We start from the raw sequence: 24,227 nt of genomic DNA, 5'->3' as shown, positions 1-24,227 counted from the left end.
TCTTCAGTATATTAAAGATCACGAGGAGCGAGGTTACAAATACAATTAACCCTTGAGCATTTCATGAGAAATTAATGTAACCAATAGCATAATTACAAGTTGACATGGTAATTATAGCTGCGAATAAATTAAAATGGACATGCGAGTGTCAACGTGGTTTAGAACACAAAGTCATGGATGTTCAAGGACTGCTCTTTCTAAGTGTTTTAAATGCCGTTTAAGCTTATGCTTGTTTTTAATGCATTTTGAGTGCGCTTTTCTCTGTTTTTCCACCAACTTCTTTTTTCCTCCTTTTCCTTGAGTACACATTGGCTGTGTTTCGGTTTGCATAGCGTAACTGTGGCCCCACCTTGGCATTTTGGCTCTGGGAAAAGAGATCTAGATCTCATGAGATCAGGTAAAGGTCAAATTTGAAAGAAAATCTTTAATAAAACATTATCCTGAAAGTGGCCACAGATATGAGTACAATAAAATAGCAGTGAATGTACATGATACTCACCATGAACCCAGGGGCACATGTACAGGTACCCGTGACAGGATGACAGTCAGCTCCGTTGGCACAGCTACAAGTCAGCATGCAACCCTCTCCATAGAATCCAGGCGGACAGGACTCATTACAGTAAAGCCCTGTCCATCCCGCAGAGCAGGTGCATTCACCAGAAAGCGGGTGGCAGCTACAATATAATGAGAAAGAAATATGGGACAATGACAGGAAGAAAAAGGGTGAGGTGAAGTTTGAGCTCTAAAAGTATCAACACTTCATTCTTGAGCAGGATCAAAGTGTGAAGTCCGCGCCAAAAGCCATTCATCCATCTACGCGTCTACGTGCTCGTTTCTGATAGATGAGGTGTCCCTTTTCTCCTTCGTTCTGTAATGACTTCTATGGCCGATGCCCAACTCTTGCCGGAATCAGAGCATTAACATTGCATTAACTATGAATGCTGCTGAGAAATTATGAATGAAGCAAAGGTCGCGATTAAAAGCTAACTGGATGACATGGCTAAGAGGTGTCCAGACTTCAGAATGAGTGCTGGCATAGAGCTAAGATGAGACAAAATTGAGTTGCAGAAATCTTTATTCATATGGAGAGTCTTTGCTTCAGGGCTTGGTCAGAGCAAAGCTGTGTGTGGCCTTGCACTGATGTCTCACTTACCTGACGGTGTTGGTGGTGTTACAGGGGCAGTACTTGTCACAAATGAGGCCGTATAGACCTGGGGGACAGAATCTCTCCTGGCAATTAGGCCCTTTAAACCCTGTTTCACATAGACAGGCTCCGTTTATATGGTGACACTTGGCTCCATTCTGACACTCGCACTTCTGGTTACATTGCGGTCCATAGGTGCCCACAGGGCAGTCATCCTGACATCTGGAGGAAAATTACAGAGCAATGACGGAGTCTTTTAAATTGCTGCTCTAAAAAATGTCAGGTACATGGGGGAAAAAATGAGTCAAGACTTGTAACATGAAAATCTGATGTTGGAAATGTTAAAGATTCTTTTTGTGCATGTATGATATATATATACAGATATATACAATGTTAATTTCAACAATTGAATAAAATGAATTGAATAAAGAATAATCTGCAAAATCTCAAACTCTGCTTGGTTCCATCTTTTAAAATGTGCTCATTTTTCTGTCCTTTCTCTAGTTCATGTTTTAGGGTTTCAAACACAGACAAATCCCACCTTTCAGCTCTGTGAGTGCAGTTCAGTTAATAAATGATGGTATTTTTCAACAATGTCAATGCTTAATCACTACAGCATTAAAAAGCCTTTACAAATTGCACATGGTCACAAGTACATGAAGGAAATTGAGTCAATTTTATATTTATTATGAGCCATTTTAGTAAAACTGAAACATTTCATTTTGGATACATATTTCATAGACCCTGAACCTTCTAAACTCAAAGGAAAATAAATGCGGGCAAATATTTTACTCTAACCACTCTGTTCACATTTTAAAAGCATAAGATAAATATATAATAGGTTGCTTGTAAAGTTTTATTTGTATTATTATTTTATTGTTTTACGTTGGTACCAGTCACCATCTGATTTTATAGCAGACTACATTTTTGTGTGTCTTCAGAAGGTTAGCTGTTAAATAACCCCCACTCACATCTTGCATCAGGCATTCTTAATAGTTCACATGACAGTGTGAGGCAAGGTCTCACGATGGTTTCACCTGAAACCTCTGCTGATAATGACACTCACCTTTTTCACGCCTTGGCTCGTGTGATGAGGCACATGATCAAGAGCGGGTCAACGACCCTCTTAAGGGAGAACTCCCACTAGGGTTTAAATACCTGGTACTGACCTGGTTGTGTAATGGTGTGGGGGATATTTTCTTGGCACACTTTGGACCGATTAGTACCAACTGAGCATTGTTTAAACAGCCTACCTGAGTTTTGTTGCTGACCATGTCCGTACCTTTATTACAGCAGTCTACCCATCATCTAATGACTGTTTCCAGCAAGACAGCACGCAATGTCACAAAGCTCAAATCATCTCAAACTGGTTTGAAGATGACAGTGAGCTCACTGTACTCCAACGGCCTCAACAGTCACACGTTCTCAATCCACAACAGAGTACCCCTGGGATGCGGTGGAACGGGAGATTCACATCAATACACGCAGCTGATAAATCTGCAGCAACTGTGTGATGCTATCATGTCAATATGAACCAAAATCTCAGAGGAATGTTTCCAGCACCTTGTTGAATCTCTGCCACGAGGAAATGCGGCAGATCTGAATGCAACAGGGTGTTTTTGGAAAGTGCATGTAAATATAATACTAAAAAACAATAATGCTTTATCATATTTTACGCAATGCAAAGATTGTTTAAGAATTGGAACATGAAATAAAACTCCAGCCCCAGCTAAAAATACATTAAATAATATGGATATATTATTAACAGTGTTGCCACAGTTACTTTGAAAAAGTAATATATTACGGACTACTGATTACTCCTTCCAAAAGTAATTTAGTTACTTTACTTTAGAGCAGGGCGATATGGCCAAAAATATTTATCACGATATATATTTGAAAATTTGCGATAACGATATAACTGACGATATAATTGATGCGAGACAAAATACAACTCCACAACATTACTAGTGCAAAAAGACAACCTTCCATTTATTTTCACTTAAACAAGAAGCTGGTTTTTATGTACATTAAAGCTTTATAAAAATGTAACAGTGCAAATGCAAATTCCTTGCTTAAAGTTTAACCAAAAGGCATTTCCAGTAGAAATGGGCTGACATATCCTGAGCATAACCATGTATAATATCCACTGAAGTTAAAAAGAGGTGCTTTGCAACATGAAACTGCAGTGTGCAGTACGTATTTTTCAGACCATAAGGTGCACGGGATTATAAGGCACATTAAGCGAAACAAAGAAGTCAGATAAATCAAACTTTATTAAACTCATTCTTCTTGCTTCCTCCACTTCTGTACCATTGAGTCATTAATGTTGAATTCTCCGGCAGATACTCTATTCCCATGTTGTTGCAGTATATTAATGACTAACCTTGTATTGTGGATGGATCATCTCAGTTGTTCTCCTGACTGAAGTTTGGTCCGTTTACAGCATCCTGCCATGCGATTGCATTTGTCTCTAACTATCAGGAACCTTAATGTTAACTTTTATAAGTGGAAAAGTGTTAGTGTTCGTCCTCCAGCTTCACTGTTTATGTTATGCTAGCATAGCTGTGTCACTAGCGATCAGGTAGCACATCATTATATACCAGCTAGCCCAACTTCAGTAACCCTACAAACGTCACTGCTGTTTAGTTTCCTGTCTTCATTTATGTTGGACATGATAGCAGAGCTGTACATTTGAATTTTTTCAGAAATCTCAGCGGTAACTAGCGAGCTAACTTCCGCTAGCGTCCTGCTAACTTCTAACTCCGTTAAATGTAATACATTTTGTTTTCATGGATGCCTGGAAGTTAAACTTCATAGTTACACCTGGTAAAGCAGCAATGCTGATCGTTTTATTAAAGATGAAAGAATTGAGACAGTTTTTAACTCTCAGTGATGCTGCAGTGTTCGTTTGACCTAGGGTTGCCAACCGTCCCTTAAAATACGGAATCGTCCCGTATTTAGAAACAAAAGTACACGTCCCTTATTGAGCTGATAAGGGACGCACTTTGTCCCGTAATACAGTGAGAATCAAAAGTAGTCTATAAATGTTTATGGAATTAACACTTTGTTTGAAAGCATAATTCCCAGCCCCTCTCCTGCTTTGTGACCAATGAGCTGACAGCACACTTATGACAATTCGAGTATGACAAGTCAGATTACCGTTCATCTCATTGGTCGAGGAAAGGTTGCTTACGGAGAAAATACCGGAAGACAACAGATGACCACAACAAGAAGCATGGCCAACAGGGAAACAAACGCCGACACTGCGGTGCAATTCTCGGACGACAGTACACCTAAAGCTGGACAGACACTGTGCGATTTTCAAACTGCACGATTGACTCACAGGGGTTATAAGTTTATAGGTCACGAGGCAGGGTCTCACACTATACCGCCCGATGCTCTGATGCGACCTGAGTGCTCACACTGTGACTCCATAAAATGAAGGTTATAATAGAAAATCTGTCGCTCGCTCTCCCTCTCTGTCTTTCACTCAGACAGATACGCACGCCACCACCATCAACTTTGCTAAATTGCTAATGAAAGACATTGATCAGGCAGCTGTGATTGAGCAGCAATGTAAATCCAACTATTTTCACGGTTGTTGTGGTCGTGATAATTTTGTGATGCCACATCGAAAAGGCTCGGATGAGCTTTCCAAAGTTCTACAAGTTGTGCCTCCATCGCTTGTGTCCAGATCACACGCCGTGCTGCAACGTCTTTTTCACCGACGTTTACGTGTGAGCAGCTGCGGTGACACCCTCACTTTTTCCATAGGCATGCTTCTAATGGTGGGCGCATGAAGAACATGAGGGGCGTGAAAGCTCGGGGAACCCTTAACCAACTTCTTGTCCACCAGGCCACGGCAGAAGCAGATATGGTATGTAAACATTGGTTTGTTTTTTTTTAAACCCTCTGGTTAAGGTTAATATGGGCATGTGCAGTGAATATCAGCGCTATGTGGCCAGAAGTGTGATAATAAAATTTATTTTGTGTAATAAACAACTGCAAGGATAGATGATTACAACAAATAGATGACTAATACATAAAAGTAATACATAGATTAATAATGATGATGAGTTATGATGTGTAATCATGGGAACAAGCGGGTTTACAAACAGGAGCAGCTGATTAGCATTAGAAAAGCTGAAATAATACCTCAACTGAAGCCAATTGTACTAAATGCACTATATGTGCACTGTTACAAGAATATTTTTGTTCTATTGCTTTCTATTAATTTATATAATTTTAAGTTAAGCAGGACAGAGTTCTTTTAAAGAAAGATTTACTTATATTCTCAAAAGTTAAGCATGACAGGCTTCTGTTTAAAAAAGAGACCTGTTTTACTGTGTTAATGTTGTCATTTTGAGCTAAAAATAAATGGCTAAATGATCATTTGTTTCCCATATGGTCATATCACAAAGAATATGCATCTGCTTAAATCAAATTCAAGTCAAATGGTTAAAAAATAATTTCACACACAAAAAAACAAAGGCACTGCGCACGCGCGTTTTACTCATATTCTATCGCGATATTTCATTTTCCTATCGTTGCCTAACATTATACCGGTATTACCGTGAACGGTATAATATGGCCCAGCCCTACTTTACTTTATTTTTAAAGTAACTAGGTTAGATTACTAGTTACTTTATTAGTTACTTTCAGAAGCTGCCAATAACACTCCCCACTGCCTCAACATAAAAACATCAACCGGTTTTGCCAATACTCACTTTATTGGAAGTGTATTTTAACAGTAATGTCAACAATATATCTCCTGACATTTGAAGCTGAACTTTTTCCTGACAGAAATACTTGTTTGTATGAAAATAAAGAAAGTCTTGTTACTTCACTTAACATAAATACTTTTTATAAAAAAAAAACAAAGAAAGTTTTTGACTTTAACAAAAACTTTATAAAAAACAATAAGTCGACTTCATTTAACAAATACTTTTTTATAAAAAACAAACAAACAAACAAAGAGTCTTTCTTGACTTCCCTTAAGATACTTTTTTTTTTTATCATCCACATGTAAGCACTATTGTCCGCTTTTGTAACTTTGGACTAATCTTATGAAAAAAAAGAGACTGCAGGTCCAACTTAAATTGCCTTACTTTCTTGCAAGCAATTGATTTAAGTTAATCAACTTGAAAACTTTAATAAGTTTATTAAGTGACTTTGATAAACTTAATTCAGTTACTTGTAAATAGTTATTTAAATTGGATTCCCCATTCTCTTTTTTTCAGTATATGTTGTCATTGCATGTTATGGGGGAAACAGTAGACTGGAGCGAGTAAACCAGTGGTTGTACCTCATTAACAGAAGCTTCTCAAACCCTTTGTCAGAAAGTCGATTTCTTTTAGGCGTGAGCACCAAACCTCCCAGACTAAAAAGTCGCTCCACAGGAGTACTTGATGGGGTTGGAGTGTTATACTTTTAAAAAAAATGTCTTTATGCTTGAAAACGTATGCAGAATCTGAAGGTCGTAGCCTGACATCAGGTAGTCCATGACTTCTTTTTCTGCAGAATAGGTCTCCTCCTCTGGCTCTGCCATCTCACCTTGGCTGCTAGATGTAGTAGCACTGGGCACACTGGCAGGTTTTTTTGCCAGAGGAGCAGTGGTGCAACACTCTGCTGTCAGAAGTTGTTGTACTCGCTCCCTCCTTCCTGTATCTCTCAGCCATCGGAGTTTGAATTTTGGACAACTGGCAGCTGCGAGAAGGGCATCTTTGTCGTCTAGCACACCGGTGAAACGAGTCTGAATAGCCTAAAAAACATAATCGATATTTTTATACCTACAATTTAATATGTTATTGAATTATTTGCAAACCATGCCTAATATGAGATCAGTATTATGGATTTATTTTGTTTTAGGTTACTTGTAAACATTTTAATTGTTGTAATCTTATTTTTCAATGATAATTAATATTCTGTTCCATGTTTGTGAATTGTATGAAGCAAAAAATTTGACAAATTTAAAGACAGAGCGTACCTGTACAATGGCATCTGGAAGGCCTGCAGTCATCCTGGAGAGGTCATCTTTCACAGCCTGGGTCTTCTGCATCAGAACTTCAAGTGTTAGTAGTAAAGTTCCATATGGACAGTCGCCTTGTAAAATGTCCAGTGCTGCAGTCAGAGGTTTCATGGCCATGCAGTACTCATGCAGGACCTGGTATTCTTGATCTTTGAAGCACTTCAGTCCTAGCTTTGTGCACAGAGTATTCAGCTCACCCATGGGGATGTCTGCAATTCTCTTTACAGCATCAAAAAAGGAATTCCACCTTGTGGGTGTTGGTATTAGGAGCTTTCTTTTACTGATTTCTTCCACTGTTTCTGATGCAAGTGTAGATCTACTCAATTTGGTCCGAAGAGCTGTGCATTTTGCTGTGCTGCTCCTATACACAGCCCTGCTCTCTGTGTGCAAATTATGTTGATGGTGTGCAAAGCACACCTGCGGTGCGGGGGAAGAGACAGCTGACCATCACTTTCATTCTGACAGATCAGAAAAAGTGACATCATCGTCTTTGGGGGTGGACTCTTCCTTCTCCGTCTCATCATCGGACTCCGTGACAGGATGATAAATTTGAAACGCCTTAACAAAGTTGGATCCATTGTCAGTAACTGTTGCAACTACTTTGTTGAGTAATCGTTTTCGATTTCTGTACCAATGACATCATACGTGTCTACCACGAATCCGCCTGCATGCTAATGCAACCTTGTAGCGCTCTAATGTGGTTCTACTGATCCAGTGGAGCGTTACTCCCATATAGCCTCTGTTGTTAGCAGTCCAAATATCCGCGGTAGTTGAAACAAAGTCAATTTCATTCAGTGCGGCCTTCAAACTCTCCAAGTAAGAAGTAAAAGTCGTTCGGTGAGGCAGCTCGGCATTAGAAGTAGGGATCTTTTTTATTATGGCACGAAACGAGGGCGAGTCAACAGTGTTTATAGTTAGCATTTCTTCTACAATATACTGCGCGACCAACTTCTTCAATTCTTCATCACTTACTGGTTTTGCACCAAAGTCCAACTTTTGTTGTTTGAGGGTGTAGGACCTCCTGCGGAAGTCACGGCTCTCTGCTTCGGACCACTTGGTGGGACTCTCTCTGTGAGTGTGACTGTGCCGTGCTGCGACTCCAAATGTTTCCTTAAGTTTGACGTAGTGTTTTTGAAGGTAGATAACACTTTTACGCCGACACAGAGTGTACAACGAACCTTAATATTGAAATCTTTAGTTGACAGAAACTCAAAATAGTGACCATATTTCCAGCTAAAGAACGAACATCTCTCTCCCTCCATTGTTGTTTACACTTTTTTTTACGTCGCTGGCTGCTTGTGAGCGGGAAACGTGAGCTGTTGCTTATGTGACGTTTTACGACACGTATGCGTTTGTCATCCGCTGAGACGAAAAGAAGAAACCAAATCTTTTTGCTTTAAAAATAGTAACGCACAGTGGTTTGGACAAGTAACTTTAATCTGACTACTGTTATGGAAATAGTAACGCGTTAGATTATTTGTTAATGAAAAAGTGGTCATATTCAGAGTCACTGATTATTAACACTCTTCTTACATTTCAAAGTTTTAATAATGAATGTTTACTTTAAAAATACTTTCATAAATCCATGGTCAAATTTTAACAAGGACAGCGGGCCTCTGCTGTCAGTACTTCAGCGTCTCTGCAGGGGTTGGACAAGACTCAGTAATCGTCATCAGCTAAACAGAAACTGCTTCAGTTTTCTGCACATAAACTAGTGTAGATCCAAAAATGGATTTCTTCATTCACTTCAATATACTGACTTAAGTATACAGTCCTGGTGGAGTTTCAGTCTCAAGAGTGTAACAAAGCTTTTACAAATAGCTCAATTACAACATAAAATGGCCAAGTTATGTTTCATGTTTAAATTACCCTAGCTTTAGTTTTATCAGAGGACAATGGTATTATTATACTAGACACACGTGGGTGGGGGGTAACACAATCTTAGATTATTCCTGGCAGTTTAATTCACCTGCCACTGACAAAATGAATGAGGGCAATTTTGCAAAATAATAAAGTAAAGGAAAAGGTCTTGTAAAGGAAGTGTTTCCATCCAAGAGACAATTGCTTTAGCTGAACTAATAAACCCAGGCTGCTCTGGGCTGCTCTGGCAGGCACGAGGAACTAAAAAGATCTGTGGATTTCAATGAGACCTTAATATAAGCCCATTACTTATAATTAATGAGCAGACTCCAAACAGCATGTAGCTCATGGTGAGATCAATGGATAGGCTGGGAGTGGATGAGGATGAAGGCTGAAGACATGAAACCTTGCTGGCCAGCATGAAGTACAAGATTAATTAAACATACAACGCCCCTATTAAAAGCTTCCAATCTACCTTCAAATGGACTAATGGGCATTTATAAATGCTTATTTCTCTCGAGTATAAGAATATGCTAGGATTTCCTTTATCTTTTTAAAGAACAGCCAGGTTTGTGCCTCATTTAGAAGTCAACAAAGAGAATGGGTCAATGAGTGACTGTTAAATGCGGAACTGCATGAAACCATTCTTTTGCATTAAATACTAATATCAATAAATCATCCCTTTGTATGACCTATTTTAAGTAGGAGCACAAAAGTTTGCTGATAGAACTTCAGAAAAAGCCGTTTTGAATAATAACTGAGCGGTCTGTTTGTCAGCCGGACGTGTCACCTGCATACCTGCGTCCACTGAAGCCGGCTGCACATTGGCACTGCCCCGTGATGTGGTCGCACATTCCACCGTTACGACAGGAACAGTCTTTGCTGCAGTTGATGCCGTACTTGCCAAGAGGGCAGGGCTGGGCACACACTGAACCCTGTGAAAACAAGCCAACAGACTTGATTGAAGTTTGGACAGTTCAGACCTATCGTTAATGTCCTTCTATGTGTCTGCAGATGTGTTTACTTTTTCTTCTTTCTTTTTTTTTAGAAGGCAACTGAAAGCATTACATTCAAGAAGTAAGTTCAAAACTGTACACTTTACTGTGGAAGATATTTTCACATATTATCTTCAGAAAGGTCAATGCAGAGTTAATTTTCACATGGAAAGTTCACAGTAGTCAGACTCCACACTACAAATTCTATTTTTTTTTCTCCTTCCAGGGAGCAGAGACACAGCATTCTCATTTATTGTACTTTTTCCCCCCTAAACTTACAACAGCGTTCAAGTATTTTCTCCCCTCGGGCCTTTGCTTTTGCTTTTGTGACCTACCGTCCACCCAGCAGGGCAGGAACAATCTCCTGTGATGTGGTGGCACGTTCCTCCGTTCTGACAGGGGCAGCGCTGTTCACACTGAGGCCCATGACTACCGGAGGGGCAGCGCTCCCCACAGCTGTCAGCACACAAGTCAAAAGTATCAGATAAGTAACCTGTCTTTGCCTGCAGTTCTTTGCATCAGCAAGAAATTGGATATACACACTCACATTGCTACATAAAATGTGCCAAAAGAGTAAATATGATAGTGGTACTCACAAAGCCCCTGTGTAGCCTGGTGCACAGATGCACTCTCCTGTCTCGTGGTTGCAGGTGGCACCATTGAGACATTGGCATGGTAACTGGCACGCCTTGCCGTAATAACCATGCTCACAGGGCTCCTCACAACGCCATCCCTGGTACCCATCAGTGCAGACACAGGCACCTGTGATGGGGTTACACTTAGCCCCATTTTGGCACTGGCACCGATTGCTGCAGTGAGGTCCCCAGAAGTCACTCTCGCAGCCTGCAGGCACAGAGACAAGTGGCATCAAGCACACCAGAAAAAAAGAGGAGACTATGCATCAGAATACACTCGCGAACACTGAAAATCATAACGGTCACATAAAAACACAATAAATAATAAAGTGACTCATTAATGATTGTTTGGAATAACCATAAAAGTTCATCATTAATAATAAATGATCAGGGGAAATCTTCCTCCCAATGAATTACTCTTTATTATAATGGTATGATTTGGAAGCGCTGTCTCAGACTGCTTGCAAATCTATCTCTATGTCTCCAATATTAATTTTCATCAGTTCAACAAATTCAAAATCTAAAGCTTTAATCTGTGTATTTTTTTTATCTTTTGAACATGTAACAGCAAACAAATTGCTGGATGTAATCTATTCACTCAATTAATTGAACATATTATTAAAATACTATCTGTGTACCAAAAGGCTGATATTCTTCCTGTGGGCCACAGACCTCGATTAAAAACACATCAATAAAGCACACTGGTACCCGTGGTCAATGTTCCCTCTAATTTTTCATGTGTCTGAGCGAACACACAAACTCCCTGAGCGGTCCCTTCGACCACTGTGAGCAACAGCAGACGTGTGCACTGTGGTCACGGCAGCATCGAATCCATCCAAGTTACACGGTTTATTAAAATAATCAAATTACAGCATTTATGTTAGACTACTTTTAATTAACTGCTTTAGCCCACTTACAATGAAAATTTAAAAAAAAATCTTGTTCATGACCTGTGCAGTACGTTAACACTATTGGAAGTAAAAATAATTTGAACTCCAATTTTGAAAACACAACTTTCTTTTTTTAATTTTTTTTTTTTTTAAATAAAGCTCTGACTTGTATTATAAGTATGAGTCTGTGGTCTGGGAGAGAGTCCTGTCTGCAAAATACAGCATATAATGACCAATGTTGGGCAATTAATTATATAGTTACTTCTTCAAAAAAATAACCGAGTTTTGCAAACAACAAAGTTTCTTGCAGCTGTTTACCTAAAAATGCAGCCAGGGCGGTTTTTTAAATAAACATTTCAAACTATTTACAGAACAATCAGCTGTTCTGCATCAAATCTGATGCCACACAAATTATTTGTGCCGCTCCAACAAATCATTTCTGTCCACTATGAGATAAAGGAGAACAACAGCCTGATACCTGCAGGCCTGACAACAGGAGATGTATCACTGCCGTAACACCTGTAACATTCAGTTGTCGCCTCATTGTTCTGACACACACACAACAACACTATTGACTACACTACACACTAACTACACAAGATTTGCGCTAAACAACGCAAATCTCTCACGTCTCAAAACACCGCCATCACTCCTAAAACTCCCCCCTTCCCAAACAACTAAATGCCATGTTGCCATATCATTTTTTGATTGGTCGACATGGTACATTTTTCCACCAATAGGAAAGGCGGCGGGGGTCGGGAGGGGGGCTGTTTTTGCTCACAGGCAGAGAGCGCTTTCGAGCGTTTCCGCAGTAAATATAAACAACAATAGGAAAAAAAACAAACCTTGCACATATATATATGTATATATATATATATATATATATATATATATATATATGTATATATATATATATATATATATATATATATATTTTTTTTTTTTTTTTTTTTTTTTTTTTTTTAATCATAACACTGGTTTTACGTGGCCTATCAACACAATTTAAAAACTGGTATAAAGTCCACACTTTTTCCGTCAATTGTTCCGTCTGTCCTGCTCACATCTCCAATGGTTCTACACGTTGTCATTAACGTGACTTCACTCCACATCAGCCATGCCGCTTTGCTAGCTAAAACACCGGTGTCGGCGCATAAGGATGCTGTCATAGCCTGTGGACGACGTTGATTAGCTGCGTATATATACGAATGTGAATCTCATCATTGGCTGGACTATGGGATAAGGTGACATCGTTCTAATCCCATACTGGAGCAGCCAGTCACTTACTGACTAACACTGCAAAACAGAATTGTTAACGTATTTATTTTAATTTCAATTCAGGTTAGATTTTCTTTTTTTTTTTGTGCACAACACAGATTTTCTGTGCGCAGAGAGCGTGCAGCAGTGCGCAATTGCGCACACGCGCAGCTTAGAGGGAACATTGCCCGTGGTGTTCCTTCGTTACCAAAACCAGTACACTGGCACTGCGGTTTATGGACTGATCCAATATGTTTACCATCTTCCTGTTGTAGCCAGCAACAACAACATAGAATTTTCCTGCTTGGTAAGATGTTTGCTTTAAAAAAAAACCCTAAATTATAAAATCACGGCACAGTTTAGATCTTCAGTGGGAATAAATTACCTTGTGGCTCAATACCACAGAGTTGAGAGGTATAACAAGAAATTGCTGGTTTTGGTCTTTCCAATTATTTTTTTTTTTTTCACTCTTGCTCAGGATTATATGAGAGCAGGTACTTTTATGAGGATGCCTTGAGCAAAAAACAGACAAAAGGCCCTCCACAGAGCTAACGCTGTCAAGCAATTGCTAAGAAAAACGGACACAGAGAGACAGGAAGAACGTGTGGACTCCCCAATGAAAAGATCTGATTAGAAATCAAAATGAGACAGTTCACTTATCTCCTGTTTCATACTCTCAAAAACTACCCATATATGCTTGTGCTTGTCCTATTATAAGGTAGCAACAATGTACAACAACATTTATATCTCGTGTCTGTATGAGTCAATACAAAAGAAAACAAGTGAAAGAAAGCTTCATTATTGTTAATTACTTCCCCAAAAGACATCCTGACCAACCATCTCTCTAAAAGTAAGTAAGTATATTAAGGTCTTTACCCAGGATACCTCACATTTTAATATGATTTTTTTCTATTTGATATTTCCTATGTTGCTACACTAGCATTCAGAAAACCTTTCAACCTTTATCAATTGTGAACATTTCATAACTTTATGTTTAATACTGAACACGGCTGAAACTTCAGCTTTTTAACATTTTCTATCATTCTAGAAAATACCAAAATCCAACTTTACAGCTCTGCGGATGAAAATTTTAAATGTTTTCTAACATCATCTTCATCTTACAGTAATGGTGCCAAGGATGTGGGCATAATTTATATGTTGCAGTTGCTACTTTTAAAGCTGCATGCAAGGGGAAGAGCGACATCATAAAACAAACAGTCACCACAATATCTTCTTCTTTGTGTGTGTCAGGGCACCTTAACCTACCGGTTCGAAAAACGGACCCTTCACACAAGTGCATTAAACCTGTATTCTTTAAAATGGCCAGCAGGGGGTGATCCCGGTGGTTGAGAAAATTGCCTATGACCTCACTACTGGCTCCACTTATTATCCCTCAAAGCATTTTCAGAGGTGGTTAGCAGTGTTGCCTCACAACAAGGAGGTCCTGGGTTTGAATCCAACAAATGTAGCTGGGGCCTTTGAGTGGGTTCTCTCTGATTACTCTGGTTTTCTCCCACAGTCTGAAAGCATGCATGTCAGTTTAATTGGTAGGTGTGAGTATGAATGTGTGAATGTGTTAGCCCTGCAAGGGACTGATGAACTGTGCAAGGTGTATCCTGCATCTCCCGCTATAACAGCTGGGACCGGCTTCAACACCAACATTTTCCTATTGAGTTTATGGTCTCAGCAGTTTAATCTGTCCTGTAATACAATACTTAAGATCTCGTTTAGCATGGGAACCTGGCAACCTCATGTAGTCAGGACCTGTCTCATCTGATCTCATGACAACCTGTGACTGAAGATGAAGTTGCTGCAAATTTCTGCATGCAGCTACAAAGGCATGAATTTGGTGGTGCTGATCCTTCCAGCAACACCACATGTAAAAGCAGATCATTTCACCACATCTAAAAGCAGTCATTAGACTCAGTGTTGATATAAAAATGTAAATTTGCAGGTTTTAAATGTTTTGGTTCAAATTCCTTGTAGTGGACAGATGACAGCTCTGCGTTACCAACAAGCAAATAAAACGATTAAAAAGGTGCGAATACAGTTCTGTTACGATGAAATGGCGGTAAAATGTATAGCGTGAGACTGAATATATGTGATGTTGACATATCACAACCATCACAGAGAAAAATCTTAATAACACCCTGAAATTAATCTGCAAAAAAAAAGAAAAAAAAAAGAGAAGCACGTGTGCAAGCTGTTCACACCTTTCAGTGACTATACGAACGAGCGAAGGAGGACTCAGAGACTAACACGAGGAACAAATCGTTTTTCATATATAACAGTTTGATACTTTAATGGTTTTAACGCCTCTTTTCAGGTGGAACTTCAGCAGCCAGCTGTCAGAATGAAAAAAAAAATAAAGTACTTGAGACAGTCGAATTATCAAACTGTTGTAAACGTTTGCGAGCACTCATTTTTCACATTTTGCTAAATGCACAAGCTGACTAATTGTGCTGAACTTGGAGTAATATAACAGAAAAGTTTAATTTGGATCCACACCTGTATGAGACAATGGCGGCTCAGTGTTAAATTCAGTGGCATTACTAAGAAGTACCTGAGGGTATGATGTAAAACAAGTAATTCACACATTCCTGGGAATTGTTCTGTTTAAAAAAAACCCCCACAAAACTCAATTGGACCTGCAATCAAGGAAACAACTAGTGATCAACAATCACAATGTGAATGAAGAACGATCAGCACTGAGGTGGGATAGTAAGCTGCCTTCAGTCCCAGCCAGGTAATTGTTCATTTGAGGTCCTAGTAATGATTTAAGTGACTGATATGGCACTATATCTCTCCATCAGCAGCTGTATTGCCTCACAGAAAAGCCCAGCTTGAGATCCAGGACAGCACAGCAGCCAGGATGGTGAATATTCCCCTATTGATTCGCACACCAACACAGCCTGAGCTGAAAATGTAAAGATGCCGAGCCCCCCCCCTTCTATGCTCACTTTGCCAGAGCTGTGATCAACCGAAATTGGAGCTTAATGAACTCTGTTTCATGGTCGGCACTGAAGCCTGCTTTTCCAGGTACACAGCAGGAAGATGATCAGCCCTTCACTGATACGGACAGGTCTGCCCTGAAGGGGGTCCCGAAACACTGGGCTAGTGCAGTATTGCTTTTGCGTTTGGACAGACTAGAGACTACATTACAGGGCTCTCACTGATTTGATCTAATCTGCTCCTGGCCTCCAGTCTGCCATGAATGAGCTCCCTGAAGGTTGAGCTGCTGCCACGCAAACGACCCTGGCACATTAAACTTGAGGGGTGTGCGGGCGGTGGTGGTAATGGATGAGCAGTTTAACTGCAACTTGGTTTAGCAGTCTATAAGCACTCATCAGAGCTTCCTCTGCTCAACAGTGCTCCCTCGACACAGCAGAAAAATGGGCAGTGTCTCTACAACTTAGAGGCATCATAACCTCTGGTTTCAGTTCAAACCTTGGCCACATTAGTAGAGATGGCATTTTACATTCTTACATGCACAACTAAAAATATAATATCAATTTAAAAAAAAAAAATTAATGCATAAATACCAGAGAGGCAGAGAGAAACAGAATAAACCAAAATCTATCCCGTGCTTAATTTGCAGACTTTTCTGGTGCTTAGGAGCTCAACAAATGTTACTATTTGAAGTTTTAAACCTCCTTTAGCTTCCAGTTAGAGGCACATTGAGAGCAAAGCCCATTATCTTGCTGTCTCTCTCCTACATGGAGGTTCGGAAACTTTACCCAGTAGTCTTTCACTCCCCAGCTCTGCCAGCATTTAACTGTGATTAAGGAGTCAGAGTTCATGATGAGCTGCGGGCAAAAACAGAGAGAAATAGCAGAAGAAAGTAGCATGTAGCATGAAGGCTTCAGCTTCCAGAGAGAACAGCTAAATTGTGTGTGGTGGTGAGGACTCCTGTGGGTTTTGGTCTGTAGGCAACAAATCCCACAGACTGAAACCAGAGAAGATGCAGTCCAAACCATTAGCTGGTCTGGCCTGGGTCACTGTGTCTAACCAGAGGACACATACACCATCCAGCCTGAGCTCTCAGAGCTCATAATGTATAACAGTTAGAATGTGGATAACCTCACACACAGGGAAAGGTCCAATCCCAGGATGCTGAGTAAAATCCCCTCTGCTGGAACAAAACAGATCATGAAGGGCTACCAGCAGGTAGTAAACTTCTGAAGGTGATGTCCAAAGAATAGGCTGAGAGAGCCATCATGGTGGTGCTGAGCTTTGAAGTATGCTCAAGAGCCTGCATAATCAGAGGCTGGCTGAAACAGGATTAAAACCAAACAGCTTTCAGCAGCCGACTTCATTCAGGAGCTCTCCTGAACTTGGCAACTTACAGCAAAATGTTTGTCACTGTTCTCGACGAGGAGAAGTCTGCGCCGCTGAAAGCTGCCATAAGCTTCTCCAAGCTAAATTCGAAATGAAGGCCTCAGTCAAACTCTTTAAACACAGAATATCTTTCACCATTCAAATGGCGCCCAAGTTTTAGACATCATTTATTCAGCTCGACGGAGGGGAAAAGCAAACTTCAATTACAATTATAGTATAAATGCTGGCTAGTGGTGGTGGATGGTGCAGACGGTTGCTTTCTCCTTTGCCCACTCAAACTGTAAAAGCCACATTATTGCTACTGGAATATTTGGCAGGCAGCCTGACTTCACTCCCCACTGCCTGAGTCACTCACTGTCACATAACTATTATTAACACACACTGTTGACACTTGAGGAATAACTTAACTAAAGACATTAGAAGGGAAAACGCTCTGGCGCCTGAGAGCCTTTTACTCCACGCTTACTTTTGAGCAGAGCTTGTAGCAAAGCAAAGCAGTGTGACTCATTGTCTTGATGAGTCGCCTGCATTGCCTCATGAGCAGAATGCACCTCTGAGTTTCATATTGTCTGGATCGCACTTTGTTCCACTAGCTTTGTTCTTTTTTTCCCCTTCTTTCCTTGACAGATCTGAATTTTCAAATTATACTCATGGTCAGAATTAATGCAGACAAGCCACCACTTACAAATGGCATAAAGAGACAGACTTTCTTTAGACATTTTAAATGTTAAAATTATATATTTAAAAAAAAAAAAAGAACAATGAAACAATTGTTCCTACAATTTAGCTGACACGAGAATATGTAATACTCTGCTCTTCAATCAATATGAGCTATTTGCAAAATGAGTTATTAAAAAAAAAAAGCCACGCTCAACTATTCATCACAGCTCCCTGACTCATTGATGCAGACTAACTGAGTGAGAAGCAGACAGGGCTGGGACAGGGTCTACAGGGAAAGTGATGATTGTTGTGTAAAGTGGTAAATTTGCACTGAGTGATAAATGTCTCTGAGCTTTGTTAAACCTGAGGCTGTAAAAACAGCCAATACGCTACAAGACAGGTCCTACTGGCACCTCCGTGCTCTGCTGACACCCATTATGCTGTTATTTATTAGTCCCCAGAAAACCCAGGCACGACAAGTAAAAAGTTTAGATACATCCATGAGAGCTTGACAAATGAACTTCTAAATATACAGAGGGAACTGCCAATAGTTATGGGCGCCGTTTTGCTGAACTGGAATAACAGCATGCTGCGGCTTCTGCTGTTGGGCGTGTCTTTTGTCCTACCCTAATTCATCTTAGCTGAGACCCTGTGTGCTCGCATCTCCCTTGGGGGAAAAGCAGCACACAATCAAGCTAACAACACAAGGTCTATGAGCAGAGTTTGCTGCTCAAACATTTCACTATAATGCACCATACACTTCCTCCTGATACCACCTTGCAGCTGGAGAAGAACTAACAAGACCTGACTGTTGCCTACTTGGAGCCACAAAACTAATGAGTGAATAGCTTAATTCTTTTAGGACTATGCATTACTGATTAAAAAGTCTGGCCTTGTTCTTTATCTTGAGGAGGATCTGATCATTTGTCTGAGTTCTACTCTATAGGATGCTAACATGGATCAATAGAAGTACTGCAGCCAGCTCCTCTGCAGCACAGCTGTAACTAGGTTAACAGGGCCAGTGGCTGACTGAAACCGACAAGGCCAGGTCATCTCACGTGTTATTCCAAACGAGCACTTAAAAGTAACGTTACTAAAAAGAGTGCCCCTCAGTTTCTAATAAAGCTGCCCATGTTGAGCAGTAATGCAAGCGCCCTGTGAGAGATGCTCTGCCTCATTGCAGTAAACCAGTCACTTGTTCAACACAACCTGACATGGCTCATGAAAGCCTCTGGATCAGCAAATTGTTACACAGCCCACTGCTCCTTCCAATTAATAATTTACCCTTCACCCTGTCCTGCAGAAAACAAACCCTTTGCTCTCTTGCCACAGGACAACAACAAAAAAAAAAGCAATCAGAGCAAAGGCGGGCATTTATCTACAGTGCACAACAATACACAGTGACCCGGGTATAAATAAAGCCACGACTGTAGCACTTCAAAGACATAACACACAGCAGTAAATCAGTCACCTGGAATGGCATGGTCCCTCCAAAAAACAATGTCAACCTGACAATACCAACTGTTACCAGACTTAATTTGCACATATTGATTTCCTATTTTCAATTATTAATTCTAATTAGGATGAAGTAGAATCTGCCATAGGGCAACGGCAGTCGATGTGAAGGGGTGCGCAATCAAGAGAGTGGAGACTGATGTATATTCATATAATGCCAATACAGCCACCCCTACCATTGTACCTATATATTTCCCACGTGAAGTTACTACTTTCTAAACCAGATTTACAGTTATTTTCCAGATTAAGCCTGTACACATAAAACTACAGGAAGATGAAAGCATTTACTTAATGCGCCTATAATTAGGATCCAGTAGTTTCATACAGTGGCAGGATTCTGCATTTACCCTAAAATTTGTGTAATTTAAGTTCAATAAAAATATAGCTCAGTCTTTGCTTGTAATAGAATATCGGAGTTACTAACTCACCCCCACTGCAAATTGGTAACTTTGTTTGCACAAAAGAAACATTAGTAATCCACTAAAGAGAACACCTTAAAAGGATCTTCCAAACCGCTAACCTTCAAAAGTCAAAAAACCTGCTTGGTGGAAAAACTTGGTTTACCACGTTGTTGCTGTGTGGCTCTGTCAACCAGTCATGCTGCAGTTTACATCCACGTCTGTCGAGACTCATGTGTAGAGGAGACCTTGAAGACATTTAACACGTGGGCACCAAATAGTAGTGTTAACAATTCAATATCTGACCAAATGTGAAATATCACAACCTTCCATTCAGTTCTCTGCTATAGCAGGCTCAAGCAACAAAACATATTACCTCCGGCTACTTCAGCAGTCAGCATGAAATCATTTTAAAGAAAAAATCTCAAGATAAGACAACGTTTGACTACATGGCACTCCTTCTTGTTGTTGCCTCTGGTGTAATTGGCTATATTGGTAAAATCATATTATGTTTTGTTATCTTTTCAACCATATGGTGCACTTTCACTGCAGCTCTGCACTCATTTTAAAACACATGGCTTCAGTGTAAGGGGTTGTTGTGTGCCTGGTATCACAATTAGAGATTTGTGACTGGCTTTATTTGCATAAGTAGTCTTAATAAATTGAGTCCTAAAGAGGAAAAGCTGCAGCTGTTGAATTTATGTGCATGGCACTAATTAGTTGAAGTCCTGTGTTTACGGTATGAGTTCTGTGGGTTTTATGTGGATTAACAGATTATCACCTTCTGTAGATATCAGTGTATAGAGTCTGCTTTGTTATTACTGTGCATATAGAAGCTCAGAGGAGGCACGGCCAATCACAGGTGGATTTAGCAATCGGAGGTGCACGCTTGAAAGAGATTCTTTTTTTTTTTTGCAAGGTTGTTTTAAAATCTACATGACATGAATTATCTATGTCTACACCAGACTGCTCTACTGAAAATAGCAGGTTATAAAAGCAGGTTCTGTTTTTTGCATTGTCAAACAAAAAATTAGCACAAGCACAGCATATCATAATATATAAACAACACAGCATCCTGCAGGCTGCTGCTCTAATGGCAATCCCCTTGGAGCCCCACTACACTGTATATTCAATATCACACACCAGAAAAGCTTTAATTGCACAGTGTATCTGCATTTTTATGTATCATTATATGCCAGTGGGACTGGTATATAACAATATTTTTTAAGTAAATACGTACTTTTATTTCATTATCATTTTAGATTTTAAAGATTTTCTTTAAAGTTACCCTTAAGTAGATACAATGAAATTGCCGGTATTACTTTTGTAAACTAGCACACAGACATTAACAAAAAAAGCAATTTAAGAAAAAATAAAGCTTAAGAAAAAAAAACACATTTTGGTTTTACCTTTCAAGGTTATAATAATGATTGTTTTAATTATTGATTAATCTGCTCATTTCTCTGCATTACTAATCTGCCACTGCTCAGGCCAGAAAAAACATGAACCACACATATCCATCACAGCTTCTCAAGAACGTAACCATCAAACTGCTTGTTTTGCATGACCTCTTCCTTATAACTCACTACAATCATGACAGGGTTACTTTAGGCAACAATTATGTAGTTATTCTAATATCAAGATTGTTGACAGTTATTTATCAGCAGCAATCAATGACTATGTCCAGTATCAATCTGAGATGGTATCAAGTGGTTCATTCATAAACTAATGTACTACTTAAGCATACTTGGTGGATAAAAAATACATAAAAGATGAAAGAAAAAATATCTTACTTTTGCTATTTTTTGAAAAATGACAGCAGCAGTTGTGTTTTTATCTCTTAAAAACACCAAAGAATAAGAGAGTAGCATTAGTAACATTGGTTACTTAAAGCCACTGAAAAATTCGCTTTAAGACTTAACAAAACCTGCAATCTTAAACATAAATAACCAAAAACTGCAATAGAAATTGAGTTTAATCTTCCTCATCTGGACAGTGAGCACAACTTTAGATCTGATTTGATTGACGGCAAGTTGACAGCATAAGGGAAACCTCAGACTTCCGTCTCACTACACACGGGTTAAAAAATGCTCAGTAGATCCCGACTCATAGAGGGTGCTTACAGGATAGACCTTATGGAGCTGAATCTCCTAATACTGGGTATTTAGTTCATCTTGCATGTTTTTAATAAAAGGTGTTAAGATAATATTTATGGGTAATATGAGTCACTTTTTATAGATCAACTGAGCTGCAGCTGAGTGTTTCCTAGCAGCAGACACCTCAGGGCAACCAATAATAAAGCACCTGCAGATGGCATAGGCAGCTTTTAATATGCACATTTAAGTTTGCTTTTTTTAAAGCGAATACACAGGAGCGTACTTGATTTGCTGAAGTGTTTTGAAAACAGGTCTCATTATTGGAGAGTATCCTGACAAAGTGATTGGGGAAATCTCAGCTGACCAATCAGCACTAGCAGAATATTATATTCCGTGTATGCAAAATAAAAAATATTAGTAAGGTTTAATTTAAATCCTGATATAAAATTAAAACTACATTAGTAAAAGCGGAAATCAAAATGTAACAGTTTGGTCTAGACATGGGAGTATATTTATTTTATAGTCCAGCCCCATTCATTCATATTCATTACGGACCGTCTTAAGAGTGCCCTCTAGCCAAATAGTATCCGGTGTCACTTAAGTAAAGAAAGGAACAGACTCTGTTTTTTTCAACTAACTCCACTGAACCTTAAATTAAAATGTAGAGGGGGGAAAAAGCATTGTGTTAAATTGGAAAGATTTGAAGACAGCCAGCCTACTGACAAAATAATTTTTCTGCAGTTTTATTGTCTCGTTCACATTGTTGTGAAGTAAAAACAAGAAACATTAAATACTTGGAAGTCCTGCTAATACTTTTTATTTAGACACGTATATGACTTTGTGGTGCTGTGTGGAAAGGAACCCAGAAATGAATATTGTGCAGAAAACTTGAGAAACTGGAACCATGCAGTTTGAGCAGATTAAAGCTAAACTGGAAATAAAATAAAAATGCAACGAGTTTCATCCTGAGCTGAGAAAACAGGTGTTAAGCCTTGACAGCATTAGCATCTAGGTTTACATGTATCCAAGCTAATACTGTCAAGAAAACACCAGGCATAAAAAATGTTTAAAAAAAAAAAGTCAAAGTGTGAATGTCCATCTGTCAATCTGATTATTGAATTCCCTAAAGCTTGAGACACGCGGCAATAACAGCACCGGAACTCATCGACTAACACAGAGAGGTGCGTAAATGCAAATTTTCTGTTGTCTCTGCATTTTTAACCACTCCTCGCCACACAGTGTGAGCAAACAAAACTTGCTAGTTGTTCTCTCAAAGCCGTGATTTTATGTGTCTCGGGTGTCACGGCATATGAATATCCCCCCACCGCCCCACTCCACTGTAAACACTTAATATGATTCATCTTAAAGGCGGTCAATCAGTGCGCCTATCCACCTACCAAATGAATCCCAACAATACAGAAACACGTTCGCACATTGAAACACAAGGATAATTGCTTTTTAATGATCTCACATTATGCAAATACTCATCATGTAGCCATCAATCTTGGAGGGAGTTTCTACCTGCCTGACCACCAGTTAATCCGACACACTGACGTATATTATATGAGGAAAGTTATGAGGCAAAGACTTTTATGTACAACTTTGTCAATTTTTTTTAATTGAATGAAATAAATAGCCAAGAGAGAAACCCAGAAAAGTGTTTGTTTTTTTTTCATTGCTATTCATCTAAAATGGGCAAAATGTGGCACAGTCATGCATTTAAAACTATATTAGCACTGCATCTTGGGAAATATTTGAATATGCGGAAAACAGGAGGTTGAAAAACCAGAGCAGTGCATTATGCTCAATGAGGTAAAAAGAGTAGCGGCACAGGGTAGATGGATACCTGAAATATGAAAGGACAGAAACAGGAAAACATCTTGAGCCTTTGATTAACACAGAAAAACTGTAGATTAAGAGTTTTTCCTTTCTATTTCCATCCCCTATTTCTCTCCAGGATAATATGGGCCCTTTGGAGATTTGTCAGGGAAAAAAAAGGAAAATCCAGAATTTCAACTCAAATGAACTGCTGGCTCTGAAAGCAGCGTTGTTATCCCAGTCTCTGAAACTTGCTGGCCCATGAATTATTCTCCCCGATTCTCAAAGTCAAAGTGAAGAGAAAAGTATACAACAGCAACTTAGGGAGTACTGTGTGCGAGTGGCAGAGAGAGAGAGCAGGAGAGAAATACTGTAGTACATTAAAGAAGCAGCAAAGAAATGAATTAAGCCATCTGGGAAGAGCAGGGTCAGCATGGGGCATAAAACCACCCGCATGACATTTATTATAAGAGAAGAAACATAGTTTAAAAATATCTAAAACTAGACAGATTTGCTCATCGGTCAGGTTTTGATTAAAAGTTTTAAGGAATAAACAAATGACACAAGAGAAGGGAAAAAATCTGCCCAAAAGCTTT

At 39.4% G+C, this 24,227-nt stretch overlaps 1 protein-coding gene across 7 annotated transcripts in view; it reads right to left on the bottom strand.

Annotated features, from left to right (window-relative positions):
* megf11 (multiple EGF-like-domains 11) overlaps positions 1–24,227 on the bottom strand; it is a 79,590-nt gene that overhangs the window by 20,522 nt on the left and 34,841 nt on the right. For all 7 annotated transcript variants that reach the window (XM_026175829.1, XM_026175836.1, XM_026175831.1 and 4 more), the window contains 5 exons: positions 10,624–10,870; positions 10,363–10,483; positions 9,831–9,967; positions 1,154–1,366; positions 500–674 (listed from right to left, as the gene is read on the bottom strand). In XM_026175829.1, the coding sequence (XP_026031614.1) occupies positions 500–674; positions 1,154–1,366; positions 9,831–9,967; positions 10,363–10,483; positions 10,624–10,870 (893 nt within the window). The remainder of the gene's footprint in view (positions 1–499; positions 675–1,153; positions 1,367–9,830; positions 9,968–10,362; positions 10,484–10,623; positions 10,871–24,227) is intronic.

This window comes from Astatotilapia calliptera, chromosome 7 (assembly GCF_900246225.1).
Source record: "Astatotilapia calliptera chromosome 7, fAstCal1.2, whole genome shotgun sequence".
In the NCBI taxonomy this organism is placed as follows: Eukaryota; Metazoa; Chordata; class Actinopteri; order Cichliformes; family Cichlidae; genus Astatotilapia; species Astatotilapia calliptera.
The sequence above is the reverse complement of the archived record's forward strand: the minus strand, read 5'-3'. Positions and strand labels throughout refer to the sequence as shown.